Raw genomic sequence first — 23,996 nt, 5'->3', positions numbered from 1 at the left:
GTGAATTTGATTATTTTTCAATTGTAGCGTGAAGAGACGAGCCAAATCGCCCTCGAAAGCAAGTGAAAGGTAAGCTTCATGTTTTGAGTAGACTTTGAACAAGGACTATTTCAGTTAGTACTTTGTACAAATTGAGATGGATTTCATCTGGCTACTTTGATCACAAACCTTTTGTGTGGCCGCCATAGTACAAAAACCGGACATCTGATGATCCATATGAATTAGAAATGACTTTGATTTGTAACATTGACAGATCATTCCCCTTAATTCTATGAGATCATTGCCCTTAACTCATTCTCCATATCTATCATCATCCACATCATGTACGTGTTATTTCGCATTCCATTTCGACAAGTTTCTTTAATACTAATGCTCTTGCCCTCAGTTGATTTCCTGACCCTGGTACATCATGCTGTTGATTACCCCGCTGTGGGATTAAGCCACCCACTGTTGAAAATTCTCTGGTGTTACTTCCCTAAACTAGAAAGTTAGACAAAGAAAATGCTTTTTGTCTGATAAATGACTGATTTATATCCTTGCATGGAGACATAGTGGGTGGAATCGGCAACCAGTCCGATAAATCTGTCATCCTGTTTGCTCCCTCGAAAAAGAGTGCAGTTGCGGGAAATCTGTAAATTCTGCTTTGTATTTCTCATTGTCATGCTTTATTGGTACTTGTAAGTTATATTAGATGTGGACTATTCATATTTAACGAAATAATCTAGAGATTAAAAGTGGCTAACAGTTAGAAGCAAGGATTTCTTCAAGAGAGGAAAGAAAATTTACTGATATAGTTGGATGAGTGTTACGTTTACAGATGTAACTGAGAAAGCACTTGGTAGCATTTAATCAGTTTTATACTTTGCAGTTGTCAAAACAACTGTTCTATGCCCTCCAGAACAGATAAACAGAATGTTTCTTGACCTTGTAGCCGAAGATGAGGCATACGTAGGTGGGCACTGGACTGCATATTTCGCAGCGCTTGATTCTTGTACGTTTGCAAATCTTTCCAAGTCGGCATCTAGACCAGTTTACATTAAATTATTAGATTTACATTATTGGACCAGTTTATATTAAACCCAGCACATCCATTAGGACTAGAGGGGTAAAAAGGATAAAGTGTAGGACATTGTATTCAATATATACTCGTATATTAATAAAAAATGGAACATTTATTATATACATACAAAAAGAAAATACTTGTAACCGTGAAGTTTTGCTACAAGATGATCCAGCTAGATGGAAGCTGCCATCTTTCTGGTTGCGGTGTTCATTTAGAAAGCTAGAAAGGTTTAGATTTAAAGTCAAGGTAACCATAATTATTTTGCCTATCTAATTGAATGAAAACTAAGCAGTTCTCAGCGAGACCGACTGACTCGGCCACGATGCTGAAAAAACCATAAAACTTCCTCCGTCTAGATTAATAAAGAAGAAACCTCTGAAGAGAAGTAAACAGGCAGTCGAAAATAATGATCCTGACAACCAAAACACAAACAGCCAAAAATTGAATTTGTCAGTTTGAAATCTCGATTTTTTGAGGGATTCGTTGTTTTGAACTGTAAACATTTCGAAGGGTCGGTGCTTTGAATGTCAGCATTGTCATCCATTCGAAGTTTTGATCTAAAAACTCATCCTCCCGTCTTCACTCTCAGTGAGATGTTAGGTGGCTTGCAAGTGGTAGCCTCCAAAATCAGTTGTTCCAAAAAAACTCGGGATGCTAATAATTTGTGTTAGTACCTTAACTGTTTAAAGCAATTTTTAAAGATCTTTAATTACTTAATTTTTAATTTTTACTATATTATTATTATTATTATTATTAATTCTGTCGTTAAACAACTCTGTTTAATAAAATTATTCTTTTAATATTGAAACAAGTGGGCAACAAATTTAATCCCATTTATAAGGAGTTCCTCGATTTTTCTTTTGACTAGATGTCAGTGCGTGTTCTTATCTCCATGGCAACAGGAGTTAGATGATGTTGCTAGGCAACAACAAGTCTCGAAGTTATACTGGACGTATTCGTATTCGAAATGTCACAGTTCCAGTTCGACATCGGAATCGGAACCGAGACCAACTGGAATTTATATTTTTTACTAGACTGGTTTCGAATTATCTTATCTCCATGACAACAAGAGTTAGATGATGTTGCTAGGCAACAACAAGTCGGGAAATTGTTTTTCAAACGTGTATAGGGATTACGCGTATTTTTTTACGATACTTCAAAATGTCACTGTTCCAGTTCGACAACGGAATCGGAATCGAGACAAACTTGTACTCGATTCTTCTATTTTTTTTTTTTTTTTTTAACCAGACTGGTTTCGAAGTATCCCGGATGTGTGCGGGGAGCATGGAATACTGACAAGAAAAGGGAGAGTAAAAAGTGCAGGTGTCGGCGACCGAGGCTGTATCACGGAGAGCGTGAGGTATGCGTCCGAAAGCAGCCAGTGACCGACCTTCGGCGGCTTCCAGGGCTGTTGTCAAGGCGTCCTCCCTACTACACCCACATCCACATACCTTGCTACCTGTTTCGTGATCGCCAGCATCTCCAAGAGATTAATGGAGTGTGGCAAAACAGCTGCGATCACGTATGGGGGAAGGGACCGAGACACAGGGGCCTGCCTTTTACACGCTTTCGTTAATTGTTATGTAGATACCAAAGTTCAACATGTGTCTGAGGTTCACCTTTGGTGGTCCTTTTTCTCTGTCAGCTGCTCATCATCTGATCCCTACTCCCATTGTAACTTTCTTTACTTTTATCGTTTCAAAGGTTGCCCACCTCATCTTCATCCACCAACACCAATTGCATCTAATGGTCAGAATTATGGTATCTCACGCTATAATAAAACAAACCTGACTGCATTCCTTTCTTTATGAGGGTTTTGGCCAAAAAACGTTGGAGTGCCCGTGCAGGATTTACCCACTTGTAGAATATTATGTGGCTAAAATTTTGCTTTTTTTTACCCATTTAAAATTGCTGAAAATTAATTTATAAACACCGTCGTAAAAAATCCTACATTTAACGGTGTCAAACTAGTGAAATCTAATATCCACTTCTACGTAATCATCACCATAGTAACTTGCAGTGACGTAATTTATGTAATAATAGACATCAGGTTTATGCTAACTGCAAAATACCAAGCGATTATAAAAAATCCAACATTGGAATTTTTTAATGCGCAGAATATTTATATTTTTCGAAATATTTTGCCATGAAAAAGATTTCATGGCTGTGTTTAAATTTGTAAAATTAAAAATTCAATAACTGAAAAAAAAAATAAAAACGTTACGGAAAAATGTCATATTAATCATATTTTATTTCAAAATACTATTCGTTGCATCTGCCTCTGTCCTTGGCCTTGAAGGTCATGTCGAAATACCGTGCATTATTCACATTCCCTTACCTTACTGACCCTTTAGAAATAGTTGACTGTCGTCAGCTGTCTGATTAGGACAGGTTTTCATAGCAGGGTTGACATGGCATGCAATCAAGCTGACCTAGCGCTGAACACTGGGGTCACACAAGTGTGTAAACGACAACCAAAAATGGAAAATTAAATAAGTTGACTGTTCATCTTTTAGAAACGCTCTCAGAAGAATTCGAAACGATTTCAGTTTTGCAATATTATTTGGCAAAACACTTTATGATGACTGCTTTTCTTGTAGTTTGAAACTAGATTAGATATTGTGGTTAAGCAACATTGAATACGCTCGCAAAAAAGATAAACTGTTTGTCAGGCATACACCGGTATCAAAAAGTTAAGGAAGTATGCTTCTAAAAATACACTGGTGTCCAAATTTTAGGATACCTACGTATAAAAAGTACATCATGTCCAAAAGTAAACGAAATCTGCTTCTATGGTGCATAAAGGGAATCTATTTCTAAGACGTGCTCTGATGCCCAAAAGTTCAAGGAATGTTGTTGTAGGGTTTTTAGTGCATCAGAAACTTAGGCCATATTGCACTGTATATAACATGTCTGTAGATTGCGTGTATGCTGGGATCTAGTTGCTGTTTGCTGGATGAAAAACCAGAGTTTTTGAGAGAAAAAACCATGCTGCCCTCTCCTGAGACTAACTAACTGATCAACGTTGTGAAAAAGACCCATAAAAATTCCTCGCATCATTGACGGAATTCGAATGGAGGCGTTTTCCACGTGGCGTGGGAGAATGGTGATTATACCAACTGCGCTACCCACGAGCGCCTTCAGGAAATTTGCTTCTAAGTACAAAGTTTAAACGAATCTGTTTCTAAGAAGTGCACTGGTATATATTAAGGAAATCTGCTCTCTCTGTCTCTCTTGGGGTAATTCAGAAATGTTTTTTGGTTGGTGCAGCAAAAGTCTCAGGATTTCTTGCATTATATGGCTAATAATAATAATAATAATAATAATAATAATAAGTACACTGGTTTCTAAAGGTGAAGGGAACATGCTTTATAAAAATTACACGGTGCCCAAAAGTTATGCAACAAATTAAAATTAATCAGTAATAAAAGAATTTAAATAAAGATTGTGATACATATAGATAACCCTTTAAACTTAAGGTTTTCATTCTACAAATCACAAAAACTGACTAAAGCACGACAAAAAAATCATGGTGCTTCGGTACATATTCTAACTGGGAAGAGATTTGTATCCCCCTCAAGCCATTACCTGACCATAATATGAAATTAATACGCCACCATTACTATCCCCCTCACGGTCTCCATATTGGGCCCAACAGCAGAAACTTTCGTCTTGTTCTCTCTTCTGCGAGGGCATCAGTGAAAATAAAAAAAAAAAAAAAGAACTGTTAACTGAATCAACCTGTTCAAAATGCAGTTAACATTGCAGCTGTAGCTTCTAGGTTTAAACCATCAAAGACTACAGAGAAAAACCCACCACAACCGTCCCCTGACTACCATCCGCAGGAATATTGCAAAAGCTCTCTGTCTTCTGCAAGAATATCTCAACTTTCCGTCTGCAAATAGCATCTTTTATACAAGATAACAATGCAGATGGACCAGAAAAAAAAAAAAAGAACTGTTAACTGAATCAACCTGTTCAAAATGCAGTTAACATTGCAGCTGTAGCTTCTAGGTTTAAACCATCAAAGACTACAGAGAAAAACCCACCACAACCGTCCCCTGACTACCATCCGCAGGAATATTGCAAAAGCTCTCTGTCTTCTGCAAGAATATCTCAACTTTCCGTCTGCAAATAGCATCTTTTATACAAGATAACAATGCAGATGGACCAGAAAAAAAAAAAAAAGAACTGTTAACTGAATCAACCTGTTCAAAATGCAGTTAACATTGCAGCTGTAGCTTCTAGGTTTAAACCATCAAAGACTACAGAGAAAAACCCACCACAACCGTCCCCTGACTACCATCCGCAGGAATATTGCAAAAGCTCTCTGTCTTCTGCAAGAATATCTCAACTTTCCGTCTGCAAATAGCATCTTTTATACAAGATAACAATGCAGATGGACCAATGTTCCTTCTTGTTTACCATTGTTTTCAACTGTAACCACTAATTTCCTCACTTGCTACCATTTTAACAATGCTATAATTGTTTATGCAGTATATCAAAGCATTTCTTTCCTAATGAACAATTCTGATGTCACAAACACCTAAAAGACAGGAATAAAACTCGTTCCCAGAGACAAAATAAAGCGAATATGGGAGGGAATTTAAAAGATTTTATTGGCTATAAGCTAGGATAATATCTCAAATTTCGTTTTAGCTTGTAGCTCAAAAGCATTTTGGCTTCAGCTGAGCCCAAAAAAAAATTTCTGCTGACGAGGCTACTGGACTAGACGAATTTTCGGGGGCCGCTAAGTCTAATTCTATTGATTGATTTAAAATCATTGTTTTGTAGAATTTATTTTTAATTACTTGATTAATTTTGTGCATTATTTATTTATGCTTGTGAAGACTCTCCATAGTTGAAAGAATCATTGGTAGATGGATCTTTTGGTCCTTTTCAGTTCGAAACAAGGCAATTAAAACCACGAAAACATCCTTCTGCAATATCAGTATATCACGTTAATTGTATGTATTATAAGGTCAGTTGCCCTATTTTGTGGATTAAGAACCAGGAGTAATAAACCATGTGGTCTTCGACCTAAATCAATAACTCGGCTACAATGTAAAAAAAAGTTTTTTCCTGTCGAGATGAGGCTTGAACCGAAGTCTTTTCTATCGGATGCCTAAGCAGTTATGGACACTGTGCTGTCTGTAGGGGCCATTGGTAGATGGGAAGATGGTCAAACACAGAAGTATTTAGCTTAATACTTGAAGCATATGTGCTTTGAGTTTCACAGTGTATCAGTAAGTGACCCTGGAATCGATTCCAAAAGACAGGAACAGTACGATGACAAGAAACCAAGATCATCCGCCACCGTCTTCGCCAAGAGACCACGCTATTTGACATTAACTGTCTTTGGAAGTAAAGCTGAATGATTAACCCCGGGGGCTCACATCTGGTGAGTATGGGCTTGGCACACCCAGGGTCCTGAGCTGGATATCATCATTCTTCTCTTTCTTGGTGATTCCCTTCTACTTTTGCCTCTCTCTCTCTCTCTCTCTCTCTCTCTCTCTCTCTCTCTCTCTCTCTCTCTCTCTCTCTCTCTCTCTCAGGGCTACTCGGGAACTTTTTTTTTTCCTGGTGCAGCATAAGCCTCAGGCTTCCTTGCATCATATGGATGATAATAATAATGATACGCAACTGTAACGTTGGATATATATCAACCGAGGCCATATGAAATCGTTTTTCACCAAAGGCAATATTACGGCTCGCTACTGACTGCATGTCACCACAGAACAATAGCAAACAGAAATCACGAAAATTGGCCCAGACCAATTTTCGTGATTTCGGTTTGCTAATGGAATCAAGTTAGGCTAATGGAATCAAGTTTTGTGTTGAAAAAGCACAAACTTGATTGTCATGCTGAACAAGGATTGATGGATGATTCTGAAGATCTTCAAAAGTATACGATTGTGCAACAAGCTATTTGGAAGTAATGAGTCAATTATTTCAAATCTTATTCTAATCTACTCTGGAGAACTTAATGGATTTTTAATTGAATTAATAATCTTTTTTATAACTACATTTTATGATTTATTAATTAACTGAAGGGAAAGACCAGAACTAGAAACAGAATGATTTTTAGAACAGCATGGACATTACAGTAGACCAAGAATTAGGGAACATTCTTCTTGACGTACATGTAAGCTGCTAATTACAAAAAAATTCTGTGGTTTCGTATATTCGTTATTGAAGAACAAAATTGATCTGTAGTAACCTTAATCATTTTGAGTGGTGTATTTACAAAATCCTTCACTCAAGTTATAGGTTATGAAAAAATATATATATAATAATCGCGTGTTCTGGTGATTTCTTCAATGCTCGTGGAAGAATTTTCACTAATTTGTGGTATAAAACTGGTGGTAATGTTGCTCACTTCTTTAAAACCTAATGTTTTTAAAGAGGTGAGCAACATTACCACAATAAAAAACAGGGCCTCTCTTTACCTTGTCCAAATCTGAGTTTTGACTCCCTAAAGATGTTCATTTGGGTTGGGATCGATATTCTGTGCTGGCTGCTGAAATGTTGCGATATTAATTTCTTTAAAACACGCATTCGCAGTCCTTGTTTTGTGGCATTGAGTGTAGTCGTGTTTTAAAATGTGAGGACAGAAAAAAGCTGTCACATTTGGGCCACTCAAGAATTGCTATTGTTGTTGTACGGTTACAGGAGCATCAGCAACTTAGGCCATATTGCACCGTATATAATATGTCCATATATTGCGTGTATTCTGTGGTCGGTTTGCTGTTTGTTAGACGAAAAACCCAAATTCCCGGGGGAAAAAACATGAAAAAAAACTGTGGGGGTTATGACGGTGATAACCGCTGTGCGCACAGACTTTTGTACAACAGTAAAACTAAAACAGATACCATATAAAAGAGGATGCTTGGGATGCACCAGAAAGTTACACAGTAGCTCTTTCCTTGAAAGCCATTTTTTTATGTGCAGCGAAAACGTTCTCTTAAGCATGTTTTTATGATGAAAATGCAAAACCAATGTATCGTGGAGAACAAACTATTCCCTCTTGCCACTAACTTCAAATGTTCCTACCCTGACAATCAACGAATCTTGTCACGCGGTGTAGAAAAACAGAGATCGTAGCCACTGATATCTTTATACCTGAGATTTTTATTCTTGGAATCAGAATTTTTAATTAGCAAACGAATTATGTATCACATTAGCAGAAAATGTATACTTTGTATCAATAAGGCCGTCTTAGAAATCACCACGATAATTCTTAGTATTTTAGGATTTCCTTTGAGTTATGACGATGTGCGCCGATTGCTGGCTTTAAGCCTTCTTTACAGGCAGATTAATCTGACTTTAGAAGACCCTGAAGGTCGAAATAAAAGTCTTTATATTTTCAAAGAAAAGTTGTAAAGAAAAAAAAAAAGAAAAGCAAATACCATATGAGTGAGCGAGTTATTTAAAGTTGCAATACGTGTTGAAGCCATGCGTACAGTTCAATTGGAGTTATGTTTTGAAACACTTGGAGAACCATAAATAACAAAAATATTGTGTCTGTCATAATACAATAATCAAAAGAAGACAATTGGGACTGTTAAGCACCATAGCAATTAAGTCTATGAGAGGTCAGTATGTTGGTCTGTAATTGTGTTTATTCTTTGGTCGGTTTGCTGTTTGGTGGATGAAAAACCGAAGTTTCCTGGGTTTTGACACTGCCACATTGTGAAAAAAAGCCATGATATTCCTGGCTTAATTGAAGGAATTCAAACTTAAGCCTTTACTACCCGTGTGGGTGGACGGTGAGTATAACCCCTGTGCTTTCTGTGAAGGTCTTCTCTCTTTCCTAGAAATGTCATACAAGATCAAGATCGATAAATCCATTTTCTTCTAAAAACCCAGTCTTTCAAGAAATGTAGAATCAGTATTGCCTGGATGGTGCTGAAGATTAGGCTCTTATTGAAGAATGTAAAAGTTCAGATCATAGCATCGGTAACGCAAAGTGTGATAGTAGCAAATTTTTGGCTTTATAAAATTTGGACTTATTAAACAAAATTTTCATTTTGTTTAATAAGTACTTGTGAATTTGTGTTTTGGATATATGCAATAATTATTCTTTTTTTTTAAATAAAGGTAGCTTTCTAAATTCTGGGTGCATCATATAGTCCGGAACACCCGGTACTTTTATATGCAATTGCTCAATTTATCCTTTAAATAAGTAATATACTTTTATTTACAACACTGAATGAATTCCTGGGACAAGTGGTGTCCAGAATACCTTACATGTCTTCGTGTCTCCCAGGATGCAACGGGAGATTAATAATTTTAATGAGCACCCAGGCAGTAAAAAATGGGCCCGAAATGCAGATAAACAACTGCTGATAAGAACTATCATCTTCGCATAGTTATGCTCTAAGTTAAGAAAATATGGGTGCAGTGTAATAAAAATTTTACGCTCATTTCAATTCTCATTTGGTTTTATGTCGACAGGTGGCGTTGTAAACGAGTCGCGCCTCCCGCTGACCTGTCCCAGGAAAGACAAAGAAGCGCAATGAATGCTAAGTCCCATGGAGCGACATAATTTATATTCCTCACTTAGGTCGTGGGTTAGTTCTGCACCAAAGCTGACAATCACTCGTTTCAGGCCCACCCAAACCTCGTGCATGAAAAATGCATGTCTCAGCTGCGGTTTCTGAGTCCGGGTGTACACCTTCCCTCCCTGACATCCCCTACGCACAAGTCACATTCCAACGAAGGACGCACTCCCTAGGTAGACGGCCTTGGTAGCGAACTTGTCTCCCGTAAGTCGCCCGTCAGTGGCCGTTCATCGCGGGATATTCCGCCAATAGCGTTATATCTGCGATTGCATCCTTAGATCCACCTTTCTTGACACCACGTGGTTCACTTGGGGGAAATGGTCAGGTGTTGATCAGTAGAACGGACGTGACGTAACCCGTCGGACATACGTCATAAACTGGAGTTGCATTGTTTACAACCTCCGCTCCGTGTTGCTTACGGAAAATATAAGAAGCTCTGCCGAAGACTGTCAATCTGCTTTTTAGAAGGGTGTAGGGAAATCCCACACACCCGTTGGGGGAATTTATAGTCGTGTGCTGCCGACGCCGTCAGAGTTCACAGGTGTTGCTCGTGGGATGTACGTTTGGTCTTCAGCCGTCTGGATTTGTGTTTGAGTTGATAATGGGAAGAAGTTTGTTTGCAGATTTATCGTGGTCAGTAGAATTGTCCTAGAAGACGTTCCTTCACTCTCTCCCCTGCATTGTTAAGGACCTTAAGGTGCTGTTTAGTGAATCCAAAATCTAATTCAAGTGTAGGATAACCTTTATTTGATATTTATTTATTATTTTTTTTCTAAATATTTATTCTTTGCACGTGTGGATGAGAAAAGTGGATGTTTGACAGGTGTCGCTTCGGTGATTTGGACGGCCAGGCAGCGTGGCTGAGGATCGTGACCACTTCCTCAGGTAAAATTAGATCACAACCTCTTAAGTAAATTCTGTATTTTAAATAAGTATTTTATGTATATAAAATACTCATAGAATTAAGGAATTTATTATGAAGGCACGTAAATAATTTCATGTGCGTTTATCTTATGATTATGCGCGATTTCGAAGTCTCGAGACGTTTGTTTTATTTTAATAAATTATTATTTTTCAGTTTTAGAAATCGTTTCGTGTGGAACTTTGTGATCCAGTCTTAAACGATCACGTGACAAGTTCCACAAAGTTTAATGTCGTTTGCAAAGGACAAAAATACTTCTGCGTGATCAAAATGACGTTTCATTAATGTAAATATTAAAATTAACTACATTTAAAAGAAACTTTAAAAATTATGTTAACATAAACGAAACAAAGTTTTATTAAAGTGAAAATAAAATTTAAGTTTAATAAAGTGTAGGATAACCTGTATGAACGTATTAAAATAACACCATATTAATATCCCAAAGGAGTAATCAAAACGGAAAACAATTATATTTTATTTGAAGTTTGCGCGCCCTCTCTAGTGAAAACACTAAGTGGCTGATTTTTATAAAAATAAAAATATTAAAATTTTCTTTGAAGCTAGGAAAATCTGTAAGAAAGATAATTGAGATGTTAAAATGATATATGAATAAAATGTGAACACGCCAAACTCTCACTTTCAAACTATCGGATATTTCGGTCGTTCAGACAGTCATCGAACTTTATAATTTATTTCAAAAGAGTAAAATTTAATTGAAGAACCATCCAGATTAATTTTTATAAAATATTTAACCACAAAAAGTTAGATTCATCACCATGGCACTGCACTATACCCCTCCAAGTGGGTGATAGTTATGAAATCGATTATATTGTTGCCATGGACTACTTCTCGTATACAAGTATTGTGTAAGAGATCCTGGTGTGTTTTCGGGTGAAATGGGACCTGGATTTGATTCTTATGCATGGGAGGACCACTTATGTGCATTTATTTTACATCCTGACCGAATAAGATGGTTTCGTTGGAGCGTCATATGGTTTTGTCAGGGAAATGAAACTTGTGTTTTTCTTCCCACGAATCTGCAATTATGGAATTTACAATTTACATCCTGATATCTTTAGCCGCTTAATTTAAACAGCATGCATACGAGATTTCGGTGTCACCAGGAAGAAAATATTTCTTTTCTTTTTCTAATAAAATTTTGGTACATGAGCTCAATGTAGCGACATAAGTCCAACTATTATTGTGTTCAGAATCTAGAAATAAATTTGAAATACGACTCGTGTTTCAAATGCCCTTTTTGAGACACGGTAATAATTTCTTTCTATCTTATATGCTGCAAGCGTTCTAAAAATCGTTTGTGTATCTTCAGCAACTAAGGCTATATTGTGTAGGTATAACTGCGTGTGTTCGATTTGCTGGATGAAAAACCCGAGTTTTCAAGAGAAAAACCATCCCTTCGCCTGGGACCATTATCATCATTATTATAGCCATATGATGAAAGGAAGCCTGAGGCTTATGCTATACCAGCCAAAAAAAAAAAAATCCCGAGTTACCCTGAGAGAGAGAGAGAGAGAGAGAGAGAGAGAGAGAGAGAGAGAGAGAGAGAGAGAGAGAGAGAGAGAGAGAGAGAGAAAGGAAATCACCAAGAAAGAAAAGAATGATGATTTCCAGCTCAGGACCCTGGGTTTGCCAAGCCCATACTCATCAGATGTGAGCCTCTAGTCGATTAACTTAGCCACGTTGAGAAAAACTCGCCTAAAAAATTCTCCAAATCACTGACCGGATTCGAATGGTCTTTTCCACCCAGTTTGGGAAGAACAGTGATTATACCACCTGTGCTACCCACAAGGGCAGCAAATTAACTTTCAAATGTAATATAGATGAGTTCTAGTTATAGGTTATTAACTAGTACAGACGTTCTGTTTGTAAACAGTTGAAAAATGTTTTCCTTGATCGAATGTTCCTTTAAACCTTTTTCTGAAAGTTCGGAGTAATTATAGATTGCTTCACAGAAAAAAAAAAAAAAAAAAAACAAGTTTTCATTTTGATTCTCCATCCTGATCACCATGTCTAAATCGTCGCATGACTGGTTTTCAGTCCTTTAATATCAAACTTATAAACACATAAAAAATAGTGTTTATAAATGGGGCTATATAGATTAAAATAATGGATTATTTGCAACTCAATCTTTAGATTTTATTATAAAATTCTTTCCATTATTTTCAATTAACCACCTTTTCAGATATTCAACATTCTCTTTCTACCACATAATTGAAATCACTCATAATGTAATGTTTCAGCAGTGTACATTCATTAAAAAAATAATAATAAAATAAAAATAAGAGAGAAGATCCATACCCAAATCTCGCAGAAGGTTCAATTCGATGCATCTAAATCCCAGTCAACGACATTATTGCCGAATATATTCTAGTAAAGATCCTTTACACTTCGATAGAATTTAGGTGACCCTCCATCTTGCTGAATTATAATTCTACCAATGCCTATTTTGAATAAATTAGGTAGAGCGATGCCAACCAAACACTGGCATATCTTTCCTCAAGATAATTTAACAGGTTTGAGTACCCCGCTCACATATAAATCCACATAATTGTTTATAATGCTTTCATAAAAATTGCTGATGTAAAGAAATACTAAACTTAAATTTCTCTGGACACTGCTGTTTCCACCAGATGTGTTTCATCTAAAATCTAGAATTAGAATAAAAAAAAAAAAATTATGTGAGGAAGCCCTTCAAGACTGATGTTATACAACATCAGTCTTGAAGGGAGTCATAATCGCGAACTTACAGCATGAACCTCATGTTTTGGCTAATTTCACCTAGATATACTTCTAACCCTACTTTACATTGAAGAAAATGTCCATATTCTCTAATTTCTGTGAGGCATTTACTTAATCCGTCCTTTTAAAGCCAGGACTTTAAGTCAGACTTCTACATAACCTCCAGTTTATAGACTTTGTAAAATTGGAGTGTTTTCAACTACCATAAGATTGTTACTCCTTCTTAGAAATTCACAAACCCGATTGTTGAGAAATACTTCTTCAAGTGAAGAACCTTGTAACAACCTTGTAACTGACATATGCCAAGGCGTCTTGAAACGGCTGGTTACCTCATCTCACCATTAGGTGCTACAGAATCTGAGTTGGAGTTGCGAGCTGCTGCAGGAAAATTTGTGCATTTAATTTTCAAAGAGGAGGAGGCATGATCCAAGGCTGTTTCTCGTGAATTTCAAATGGATTAAATTTACTGGTTGCAATACGTTGTACTATGAATGCTGCATCCCAAATGATGTTCTTAACAAATCTGTGCCTACACTCTGGCAATTTTATGGAATCGGTCCCTACAACTCACAACACAACAACCCCACTTCATAAAGTAAAAATTGTGAATATCATTTGAAGAGAATGACATCAGAACATTGCCGCGACCGCCGACCGCAACCAAATTAATCCAGAACTGAAAGGCGAGTTTACGACAAGGTTAAGACGGCCATCTTCTTCAATCAATACACAACACACATAATCCAATACAAGAGTGGTAACCGATGAAGCATTTCAAAACCCGCAACTTATTGTACATTCTAATGTTTTTCAGCCGACGACGAAACTGTTTTCTACTCTTGTCTCAACAAAAAACAAGAAGGTGTGGTTAGAGTGTGCTCAAGAAAATCAATACTGGACTGAATTGTAACAACTTTTCGTGGTCTGAGCATTTGCAGTTCCTTCTGTTTTACGCTGATGGGAAGAACAGAATAGACGAACTAGAACTGCATGCGTCCGTGGACTCATTCTACAGATTAGGTGTCCCCCCTTTCTCATGGTGTAGATTACTCCTCTTTATATCAGTGGAGCAACATTTGAACGCCACAGATTATCTGGAAATTGTTTCAGATTAGTTGCATCCCTTCATGACTGCACTGTATACATCTGTGAATGGGTTCTTACAATAAGATAATGCTCCACGCCAAAAGTCCAGAATTGTATAGAACCAGTTCCAGGAACATGAGTGCAAATTCATCCCACTGTGGCATCTTCCTGGCACGTCTGGAATGAGCTGGAACGAGCTCTTTGAAGTAGAGAAAGTGGTATCGGAAATGGCAAAAAATCTCTTTTCTGTGTAATGCCACAGAACATTCAAGCGAAGCACTGGTATTTTGCTATTTCAATTAAACAGCACTTCACACACAGAGGGGTACTATTTATTTTCAAAAACAATTCAAATTTGACGAAGGAGGTTCCCAGTTCTCACCAACGTACTCATTTGTATTTGTATCGATTATTTGATATATGTACACAATATTAGTTCGTTTACAAAGACTAGTAATGAAAACTCGACTAGACCTCAGCTTTTGTTCGTCACTGCTCTTTTAAAGTTTTTATTAAAAATATTAGTAATGCCAAAAGATGGAAGGAGCTTATACAACCTTCCCCCTCCCAAAAAACCTCGTCTGCACGTCTTCTCTAACAATTTATTTAATTTTTACTTAAATTTATTCAAACTAACCACTTCCACAACACCAGATTGAGGTTTGTTCCAAAACTAGGGTAACACTGTCCAGCTTGGTTAAACAAGAAAGTTAATTCTCTGTAATCCGTTAGCTGAGGCTAAAGAAGGCTAACGTACTCCAGTTTCGGCAAACAAGTAAATTAAGGCTAACACCGCCAAAGCACCATATTAAGCTGAAACAAGCTAAGCACGATCGGCAACAAGTGTTGAGGCTAAATAAGATGGACAAACAAGTGCTAAGGATAAGTGACCCTAATCCGGGCTTGTTAAACAAGTTGATTAAAGCTAACGTTCCACAAGTCGTTATCTAAGGCTAACATTACTTGATTTGAACATTTTCAATAAAAGATTGTACTAATATTGCGTTTCTTTGCGAGCCTTGAAAACAATAAAAGAGATTATCAGTAATATCGTGTTGGTATGATCTTAAGAACATAATGAAGACCAATAATCGTACAAAATGTTTTCATGACATTAAATTAAAGTGCTTTAGATAATTATCATAATTATTAGCGAATACGTACTACAGAATGTTAAATATCGCACATTACCAAACACACCCAGTCGCTTACCGACTTCCTTATGCCGATGCACTTAATGCTCCAGTTTATGGTTCTTTTATATCGAAAATCATTCAAGGCTGTGGTCGATGTAGAGTTCATTATAAATTTTATTGTTTTGCTTATCGATATGCAAGTGGTTAGATTTGATAGAAGGCTGTAGAAAATTATACATATATGCTCTTATGTCTGAAAAGTATTTGGTCATCAAAGATGGTAGAAAATTTTTTTTTTTGTCGAATAAAAATTTATGACCACTTTTGATCCAAACGACAGCATGGAAGACAAGTTCACCATAACTTGAGAAATAGTTACAAAATAAGACTAGTTCTTCTGAATTTTATTGTTGGGACAATGCACTACATTCTACTGCATTCTCCAACCCCAAAGTCTATAGAGAAACCTGAATAAACGTGCTATTTTGTCCATGGGATCTGTTTCCATTGGTCGATAGTGCCTGAAGAATTGGCAACGCTCAACTCCAAAAGAACATCATGTTCGTTGCTGTAAACCTTGGGAAATGTGCAACGTCTTTTAGACATTATACGTACCTACAGATGGTCCTGACAACATTTGGAGTCTCGACGTCATATTTTATAAGAACACCATCGGGAATAATGTTTTGTAGGGAACACTTTTGGGGATGTCTGATGCAAATGCAAATAGAGCAGTCTAACCATGCATTAGTCAGCGCGATTGTGCACGCAAGCCAATGCTTTCTGAGTAACCATTCATAGTCCAGGTGTTCAAAGACACCAGATGGGTGATTCATTGTGGTAGAGAGCGGTCGGAAGAATAGAAATGGGCCAATCACAGCAGAAGTAATAAAATGTGATACCAGCGACAAAATTAACAAGCTGTTAGCTTCAACTACCCATGGACGAAACTTATTCAGATAATTCACGGCAATAAGTTTGAGATGCTCTGGAGAAGACAAATTTTGAATCGCAAATTTTTTACTCACCCAGAACCTAACATAAAGCTATGAACATGAAAAAAGTATCAGCGTTCAGAGTAATGGATCATCGGTTTCAGGGTGGTGCTAGCAATGCAATTTAAACTTGAGAAGGTTATGTTGCACTGTTTTAATGCAGATCGTATTAAATTCTCTTGCTTGCCTCTAGAAAAGACCTGCATGTGTCTATCTCCATAGGATACGAAAGTAGTTCTTTTCCAGTTAATGTGGAAAATAGGAGTACGTGTTAAGCATCAAAGCAACCAAGTCTACGAAGCAGAGGCGAACTGGCCATAAGACTTACCAAGGAAACCCCGGTAGGCCAGAGACCGGAGGCCGATGGAGACTAGTGTGTTCAGTATTACACTCTGACCAATACATTATGTTTGTTTTCCCCGGTAAGAATTTTTGACCCAGCCCGCCTCTGCTACGAAGCCTCAGGATATTGTCTCTGTAACTGCGTGTATTCTTCGGTCGGTTTGTTATTTGCTGGATGAAAAACCCACGTTTCGGTAGAGATAACCATGCGACCCTCGCCTGAGATCGACTAACACAAACACGTTATCAAAAAGCTCAAAAAAATTCCTCGCTTCAGTAATGTTGATACATAACAGCTGTGCTAACCGCAACACAACGTTCTTGATCCTCCATATACTATGGAGGATCAAGAACGTTGATCACCTTTGTCCCCTTTTGTTCACTTTTGTTCAACTCACCAATCTCGTTGCCCTTCTCTGTAATCGTTCCAGCAACTCCACATCCTTTCTAAAATGCTGCCTTCAGACCTGTATGGAACACAAGATACGGCCTAACCGTTTCCTTGTACAATGGGATAATCACCTCCTTATCCTTGCTTGAAACGTTTCTGTTATCACTGACAAAACCCAATCAGCTGTCCTGGCAGCATGTCTGCACTGCTCAGAGAATTTAATATCTGACTGCACAATTACTCCAAGGTATTTTTCAATTTCCACTAAAGTCTGATATACCTTTATCAGTACCATTAATAAATATAGATAACAACAATGGGCCAGCACTGAGACCCCCGGTGGGCTCCGTCGTTAAGAAGGCCCATAAAAATTCTTCACGTCGTCGATGGGACTTGAACTCAAGTCTTTTCCACTCGATATGGGGTGGATTGCGATCCTACCAACTGTACTACCCACGATGGGGTTAAATGAATAAATAGCGCCTTATATTTATAGCCCTCGTAGATAACACACTTATTATAATCACTTTCCTCCGTAAACCAAGCAGAAAAGGCCCCATTTCGAATCCCATCAACAACAACATTGGGAGCAGTGCTTTTTTGTTTGAAGTGCAATATCGGGAAATTCATGGTGATTGACTTCACAATATGAGATTTAGATATTTCGCAACATACAAGAGGTTCAAAAAAAGAATTGTGTTTGTAATAGAATGATGAATTTTTTTGTTTGATATCTTGAAATCTCTACAGCAACCACACAAGTTTGGTTTTGGTCTGAAAATTAATTTTTTTCTTTGCAGCACTGAATGAAGTGAAGTGTCAGAAAAAAAAAATTCTGTAGAGAACAGCATCCATCAACAGTTGCATATGAGTTATTGTTGTTGTTGTACAAGGGTTTTAGGAGCATCTGCGACTAAGGCCATATTGCTCCGTATACACAGTAAATCATCATATACATTGTAATGGCCGTAGTCGCTGGGTCGATTTTCTGTTGCTGAGTGGACTCAGGTGACAGTAGCATGGTTTTTTCTCTCAGTTTCTGGGATAAAAACAATACTACCCTCACCTGAAATCAACTAACTCAGCCACGTTGTGAAAAAGTCATAAAAATTTCTCCAACTCAGGTCTTTTCAATCCGGAATGTGGGAGCACGGCGATTCTACCAACTATGCTACCTAGGAGGGCTTGCATATGAGTAAAGCGTCAGCCAAATGGGTTCCCAGACTTCTAACCCCTTACCAGAAGGAAAGGGTACAGCGCGCACATGAAATGTTGTTGGTCTGTCAGGAAAAGCAAGAGAGATTTCACGGCTGGATGAGTCACCACGAATGAAACTTGGATCTATCATTATGATCCCCAAAGTGAACAAATATCAAAACATTGAAAGCTTGCAGAATCACCACCCTAAAAAAGTCAAAGGTGCAACTAAGTACTGGTGAGGTGATGCCATCAGTTTTTTGGCATCAGCATGGTGTACTACTAACAGATTACCTTCAAAAGGAGTGTATTGTAACAACAAAGTACCATTCCAATTAAGCCCAAAATATTATTCTAAATATCCTTGGGCATTTCTTGCATGCTGTAGTGAGCTGTGCCCACGAATATGGGTTTGAAATATTGCTACATCCTACTTATTTCCTCCTTGCATCTTCGGATTTATTCCTCTTTCCTGCCTTGAAGTCCTTTCTTCTGGAAAACACTCTGCTGCTGATGATGAGGTGATTTCTGCTGCCAAATCGTGGTTTGAAGGACAGTCAGAGGATTCTACAAAACTTACCTGAGGAACTGTATTGAGAGGTGGGGAAAATGTATCATTTTGTCTGGTGACTGTGTTGAAGAAGCATAGTACATGGTGTGTGTTTCAATCTTCTATCACAACTATTCTGGGTGAATACAAATCTTTTTGAACTGCGTCCCCTCGTAGTTTGCTACTTATTAAAATGAGCCTTTCCCAACTCATGCATAAAGGTTTCCAACGCCTATAATGAAAATTCTATAGGAACGTTCAAATATTGCTTAATGGACTAATTGGAATGTCGTTCTTGTCCAGTCTCGGAGATCTCTTCAATGAAATACTTGCTTCTACTTTTTACCTAATTTACAACTTTTTAACATGTTTTTTTTGCAACGTAAAATAACCTCAAATTAAACCCTATTATAGATAGTGTGGCAACCTATTAACTTGTGCCCGGACATAGTTTGATTTTCTTACCAATCTTATTTCTGTTTCTATAGATACAAATACAAGGTTCGAATCGTTTAATACTTCATACCACCGAGTACATCCAAACTGACGAATTGTTTAACATCATTTAATAAATTTCTGTTTGCCAATTAGACTTTAATATTGGTAATATGGCATTTGATTGGTCAAGTTGCAAATACAATTAATTAAAAATCAATTACATCAATGATAATTATAATTAAAAATTATTGATTGTGGATACGCCTTAGTAATTATAAGGTTACATGGGAATTATTTAACTTTGATAACTTTGGATGGACGCATGATAAAATCCTTCGCTGGTGGCACAGTGGATATTATCACCATTTTCCACACAATTGTGGGTAGAAAATACCTGGGTTCGAATCTCGTCAATGACGCAGGAAATTTTTATGGGTTCTTTTCACAAGGTCAATGAGTTAATCGTCTCAGGCGAGGATTGTGGTTTTAAGTCCCGAAAACTCTGATTCTTTTGATCAACGAACAGGAAAATCAACCACAAGTATACTGACACCTCATAGTTCTAGTTGCTCTCCGAATTTTCAAATCTTTGAAAAATCGAAGCTTCTGAGTGTCCACTTTTGAACTGTTATAGCTCCGAAACGGTTCAGAATCGGATACATATTTAGATTAACTTTTAGATTAGCTTTGCTTCTTGGCGTCATTCTATTAGTATAATACTAATATTTATTGGCAAAGAAATATAGAAAGATTTCTGATTGATCAACTGATAGAAATCTTACCTGGAAGCACCTCTTCTGCAATGTTCGAATACTGCAAGCAACCTCAACCAATCCCAAAATCTAAACAAAATTGGCTACATTTCGGATTTCAATATCGAAATCCGTCTTAAGGCCTAGATTTTTGGGTCAGGGTGGAGCTTCTAAACCTTGACAATGGTAAACCAAACTGAAGAGACCAAAATTGATCTAGTTTATCAATATCTGATATTCAAAGTCAATCAAAATATTTTTTGATATGCTATTATTATTCACCATTTAAGTATAATTACAATGAAGATCTTAATTGCAATGTCTACAGTGTCTTTCATTTCAATATCACATTTGTTTTTAAGTTGCAATATTCAAGTTCTTACTTTTCGATTCACTTTGGTACAATAATAAAACTGTAAATTGTAAAGTGCAATTGAAAACTCTCTACTTGTTCACATAATCGGTTTCTTAAAGCTTACAATGCTCTACTGATAAATGCAATTAATAAATAAAAATGCTTTATTGTATTTTCATATACAGTTTACAGTTTTCTGTCATGTCTACGTGCCAAATGCAAATGTAAGAATTTTATTACTGTATTTATAAATGAAAATAAATAAAAGTTCATTAATTAGGCTTTCAAATTCCACTACGTTCTACACTCACTGGCCAAAAAACTGGAAACTTTTGCAACTAGCGTCAACAATAAATTAAACGCACGATATGCAAAAATGTAAGTTGTCATGTGGTTTCAGATAAATACTCTACGCTCTCCAGGGACTTAAAGTCCATCCCGGAATGGGGACATTTTCAGAAAGGTGTTTCTGGAGCACGTTTAGCAGGAGCCACAATTGATAAAACAAAGGAAATCACTGGTATGCTGAAAGCAGCCATTTCAAAAGTGGGGTTTTGTCAATAATATACAAGAATTTTGCTATCAGGGATAAGGAGGTGATTATCCCATTGTATAAGGTCAGATCATATCTTAAGTACTGCATACAGGTCTGGAGGCCTCATTTCAGGAAGGATATAAGCTGCTGGAACACGCAAATAAAAGGCAAATGAGGTTGGTGAGTGGAGCAAAGGGGTGCTCTTACGAAGAAAGGCTTAAGTTCTGCAAATTGCAGCATCTGGAGACTAGACACCAGCGAGGTGATCTGATTAAGGAGTTTAAGGCTTTGAATGGATTGAGGAAGCTCATTGCTGATGGGATTCTTCCTCTTATTCAGACTACATACATGAGGGGGCACAAATTAAATTGAGGAAGGACTGTTGCAGACTAGATGTGCGGAAGTTTGCTTTTAACCAGCGGGTAGTTGATTACTGGAACAAACTTCCATCTGTCGTTGTGGAAGTTGCTAGCTTAAATAAAATTAAGGAACAGCTAGACAAAATTTTTCGAGGGAATGAATAGGTAAAATGGAGAGGTAGTGTTTTTTTTTTTTTAGTTGATGTATAAGTTTGTCACTACTAATGCTAAATGTGTGGCATGAACGACATGAATCCACGAATTCAGACTGTGTCATGTTCAGCTAAAGCGACTGGAGGTGGTATCAAGGTATGGGGTATATTCTGTTCGGACTGGATCCGCTCATAGCGTGAGAAGGTCGCTTTACCTCCAATGAATATCTTTCCGCCGCAACGGACTAACTTCATCCCGCAATGCTTCATCTTTACTTGGTCTGCGATGGATTCTTTCAAGATAGCAACGCAACTATCCATCCTGCAAAAAGGTGTGTCTTAATAGTTCAAGGAACATTCCCAAGATTTTCAACAAAAACCCTGGCCTCTTAATTCTCAGATCTGAATCCATTTGAGAATATTTGGGATATGTTGGAAAGGAAGACTCCCTCAGACACTTAGTGTTATCCATGACACGATGTGCAGGGTATGTAATTTGGGCAGAATACCTCCCTACTAGATAGTGAATAAAGGTATCTAATTTTTTTGACCAGTCAGTGTATCATGTGCACATTCTAGGTTATAAAAGTGTAAAAGTCAACAAAGGCTTTATTGGAATTTTGCTGAAATTTAACTTATGAAAGTATTGCATTCTGTAATCTTTTATGGTCTTCTTATAATATAGTTATAACATTCAAATTATATATGTAGCTCTTAGAGTTTCTTCTTTTTTTTTTTTTGTAGGCATGAGCCTGCCGTCATATGGACGTGGGGAAGGATCATCAGATTATTTTGTACCTCGTAGATCACCGAAACCCTATAAAATCTGCGGTGTTTGTGGAGATCGTGCCAAAAGCTATCACTTTGGTGGAATATCCTGCGACAGTTGTAAGGCATTCTTTCGACGCTCGGTGCAGAGTGAAGCCTACAGGAACTTCCATTGTGCTTACCAAGGTAAATGCGAAATAACCATCAATTCTAGGAAGTGTTGTCAACATTGTCGTTTTCATAAATGTCTGTCCATAGGAATGGAGAAAAACTGGGTGATGACGGAAGAAGAGAGGATGGAACTTTTAAAGAATCGCTTGGATAAACGCCAACAGAAAGAAATGATAGAATCTAGAGTCCGAAGAAATGCAATATTGGACTACGAGCCAGATTTTGCAGATCTTGGGAAGTATCTTTCTGAAGATAATATTCACTCTATAGAAGTACTGGTAAATGCTTACGATATTAGTTACAGGAACTTTCATTTGAGCGATAGACAGTCTTCTTATGGACGATCAAGAACGGAAATCATTGATATGTTCTTTATAGTGATTAAACAGTTTGCCTATTTTGCACAACAACTTGATTCTTTCACGAAGTTATCTCAGAAGGACCAAGAAATTCTTCTACGGACGGGTGTCCTTGAGCTGTGTTTCATTCGAGGGGCTTATGTGTACGACGAACGAAATAGTTGTTGGCCAGACAGGAACAAAATTCTCTATAATGATTCGCCGCTTATCACAACTCAAGAAGTTGAGAACCTGGTGTCTCCAGAATTGTTTGAGAAACATATGAAATTCATCTCTGGAATGAAAGAATTAAATCCCGATGAAGCAACAGCCATGTTATTGCTAGTCATTGTCCTACTCTCTCCTGAAAGGTGTGGCTTAGAAGACGTTGATGTTGTGTCCATGGAACAAGAAAAGTATTATCTTTTGATGAAAAATTATATGATGTGGAGGTACGGGGAAAAACATACCGCTGTATTATATCCTAAGCTTCTTTTAATGTTACCAAATCTTCGCGAGCTTGCAGATGCTCATACTGATTACCATCTTCGTTTAGCTAAAGAGGAACTTGAAGAAATTCAACACAGACTTTCATCGCTTCATATAGAACCAAACATTCCGATATCTAGACAATCTTTGTGCCTAACATACGAAGAACAGTCAGCATCGCCTGGTAGTTTCCGTTTTTGGACACTTAGGCACGATGTATTCCGTGATATATACCCATCTTCTCCATGTTCAGTAGGAGATGAATCGTGTTCAAGTGAGGGATCTGAAAGATCAATAGCTTATAAGAATTGAGTTGTTTCATCGGTGTTACAAGTTTGGAGAGTGATGCTGTTACCATGTTTCTTCTGAAGAACTAAGTACTTATAAATATTTACCACAATTTTAAATGATTTACAGCGCCTGTACAAGTGTAGAGAAATCTATTAATATATACACTTCTCAAGGAAAATTACGATTTCATTTTAATGATCTTGATGTGTGCGCGAATTGGGCTGGTTCACGCGACATTTAGTGATTTGTAATAAGAATTTAGCCAGTAAAGAAAACATATCTATTTTATTACCATGGAAACCACCTGGCCTACTCGAAGCAGTAGAGTGACCGTCAATGTAC

General features: G+C 37.3%; 1 protein-coding gene across 1 annotated transcript; it reads left to right on the top strand.

Moving 5' to 3' along the window:
• The first annotated feature begins 10,463 nt into the window (after positions 1–10,463).
• On the top strand, positions 10,464–23,675 carry LOC150086498 (thyroid hormone receptor beta-like). The gene is made up of 2 exons (XM_090372182.1): positions 10,464–10,512; positions 22,342–23,675. Exon 2 carries the CDS (start codon positions 22,344–22,346, stop codon positions 23,673–23,675), a length of 1,332 nt encoding a protein of 443 aa, XP_090228308.1. The 5' UTR covers positions 10,464–10,512; positions 22,342–22,343.
• Positions 23,676–23,996: the final 321 nt, after the last annotated feature.

Source organism: Mastigoproctus giganteus, chromosome 4 (assembly GCF_048544385.1).
Source record: "Mastigoproctus giganteus isolate SK-2022 chromosome 4, ASM4854438v1, whole genome shotgun sequence".
Lineage (NCBI taxonomy): Eukaryota > Metazoa > Arthropoda > Arachnida > Uropygi > Thelyphonidae > Mastigoproctus > Mastigoproctus giganteus.
This window is presented reverse-complemented; position numbering and strand designations above follow the sequence as displayed.

Bases quoted from the DNA above. Each gene is read 5' to 3' on its own strand.
- LOC150086498 (XM_090372182.1), top strand. From the start codon at position 22,344: ATGAGCCTGCCGTCATATGGACGTGGGGAAGGATCATCAGATTATTTT.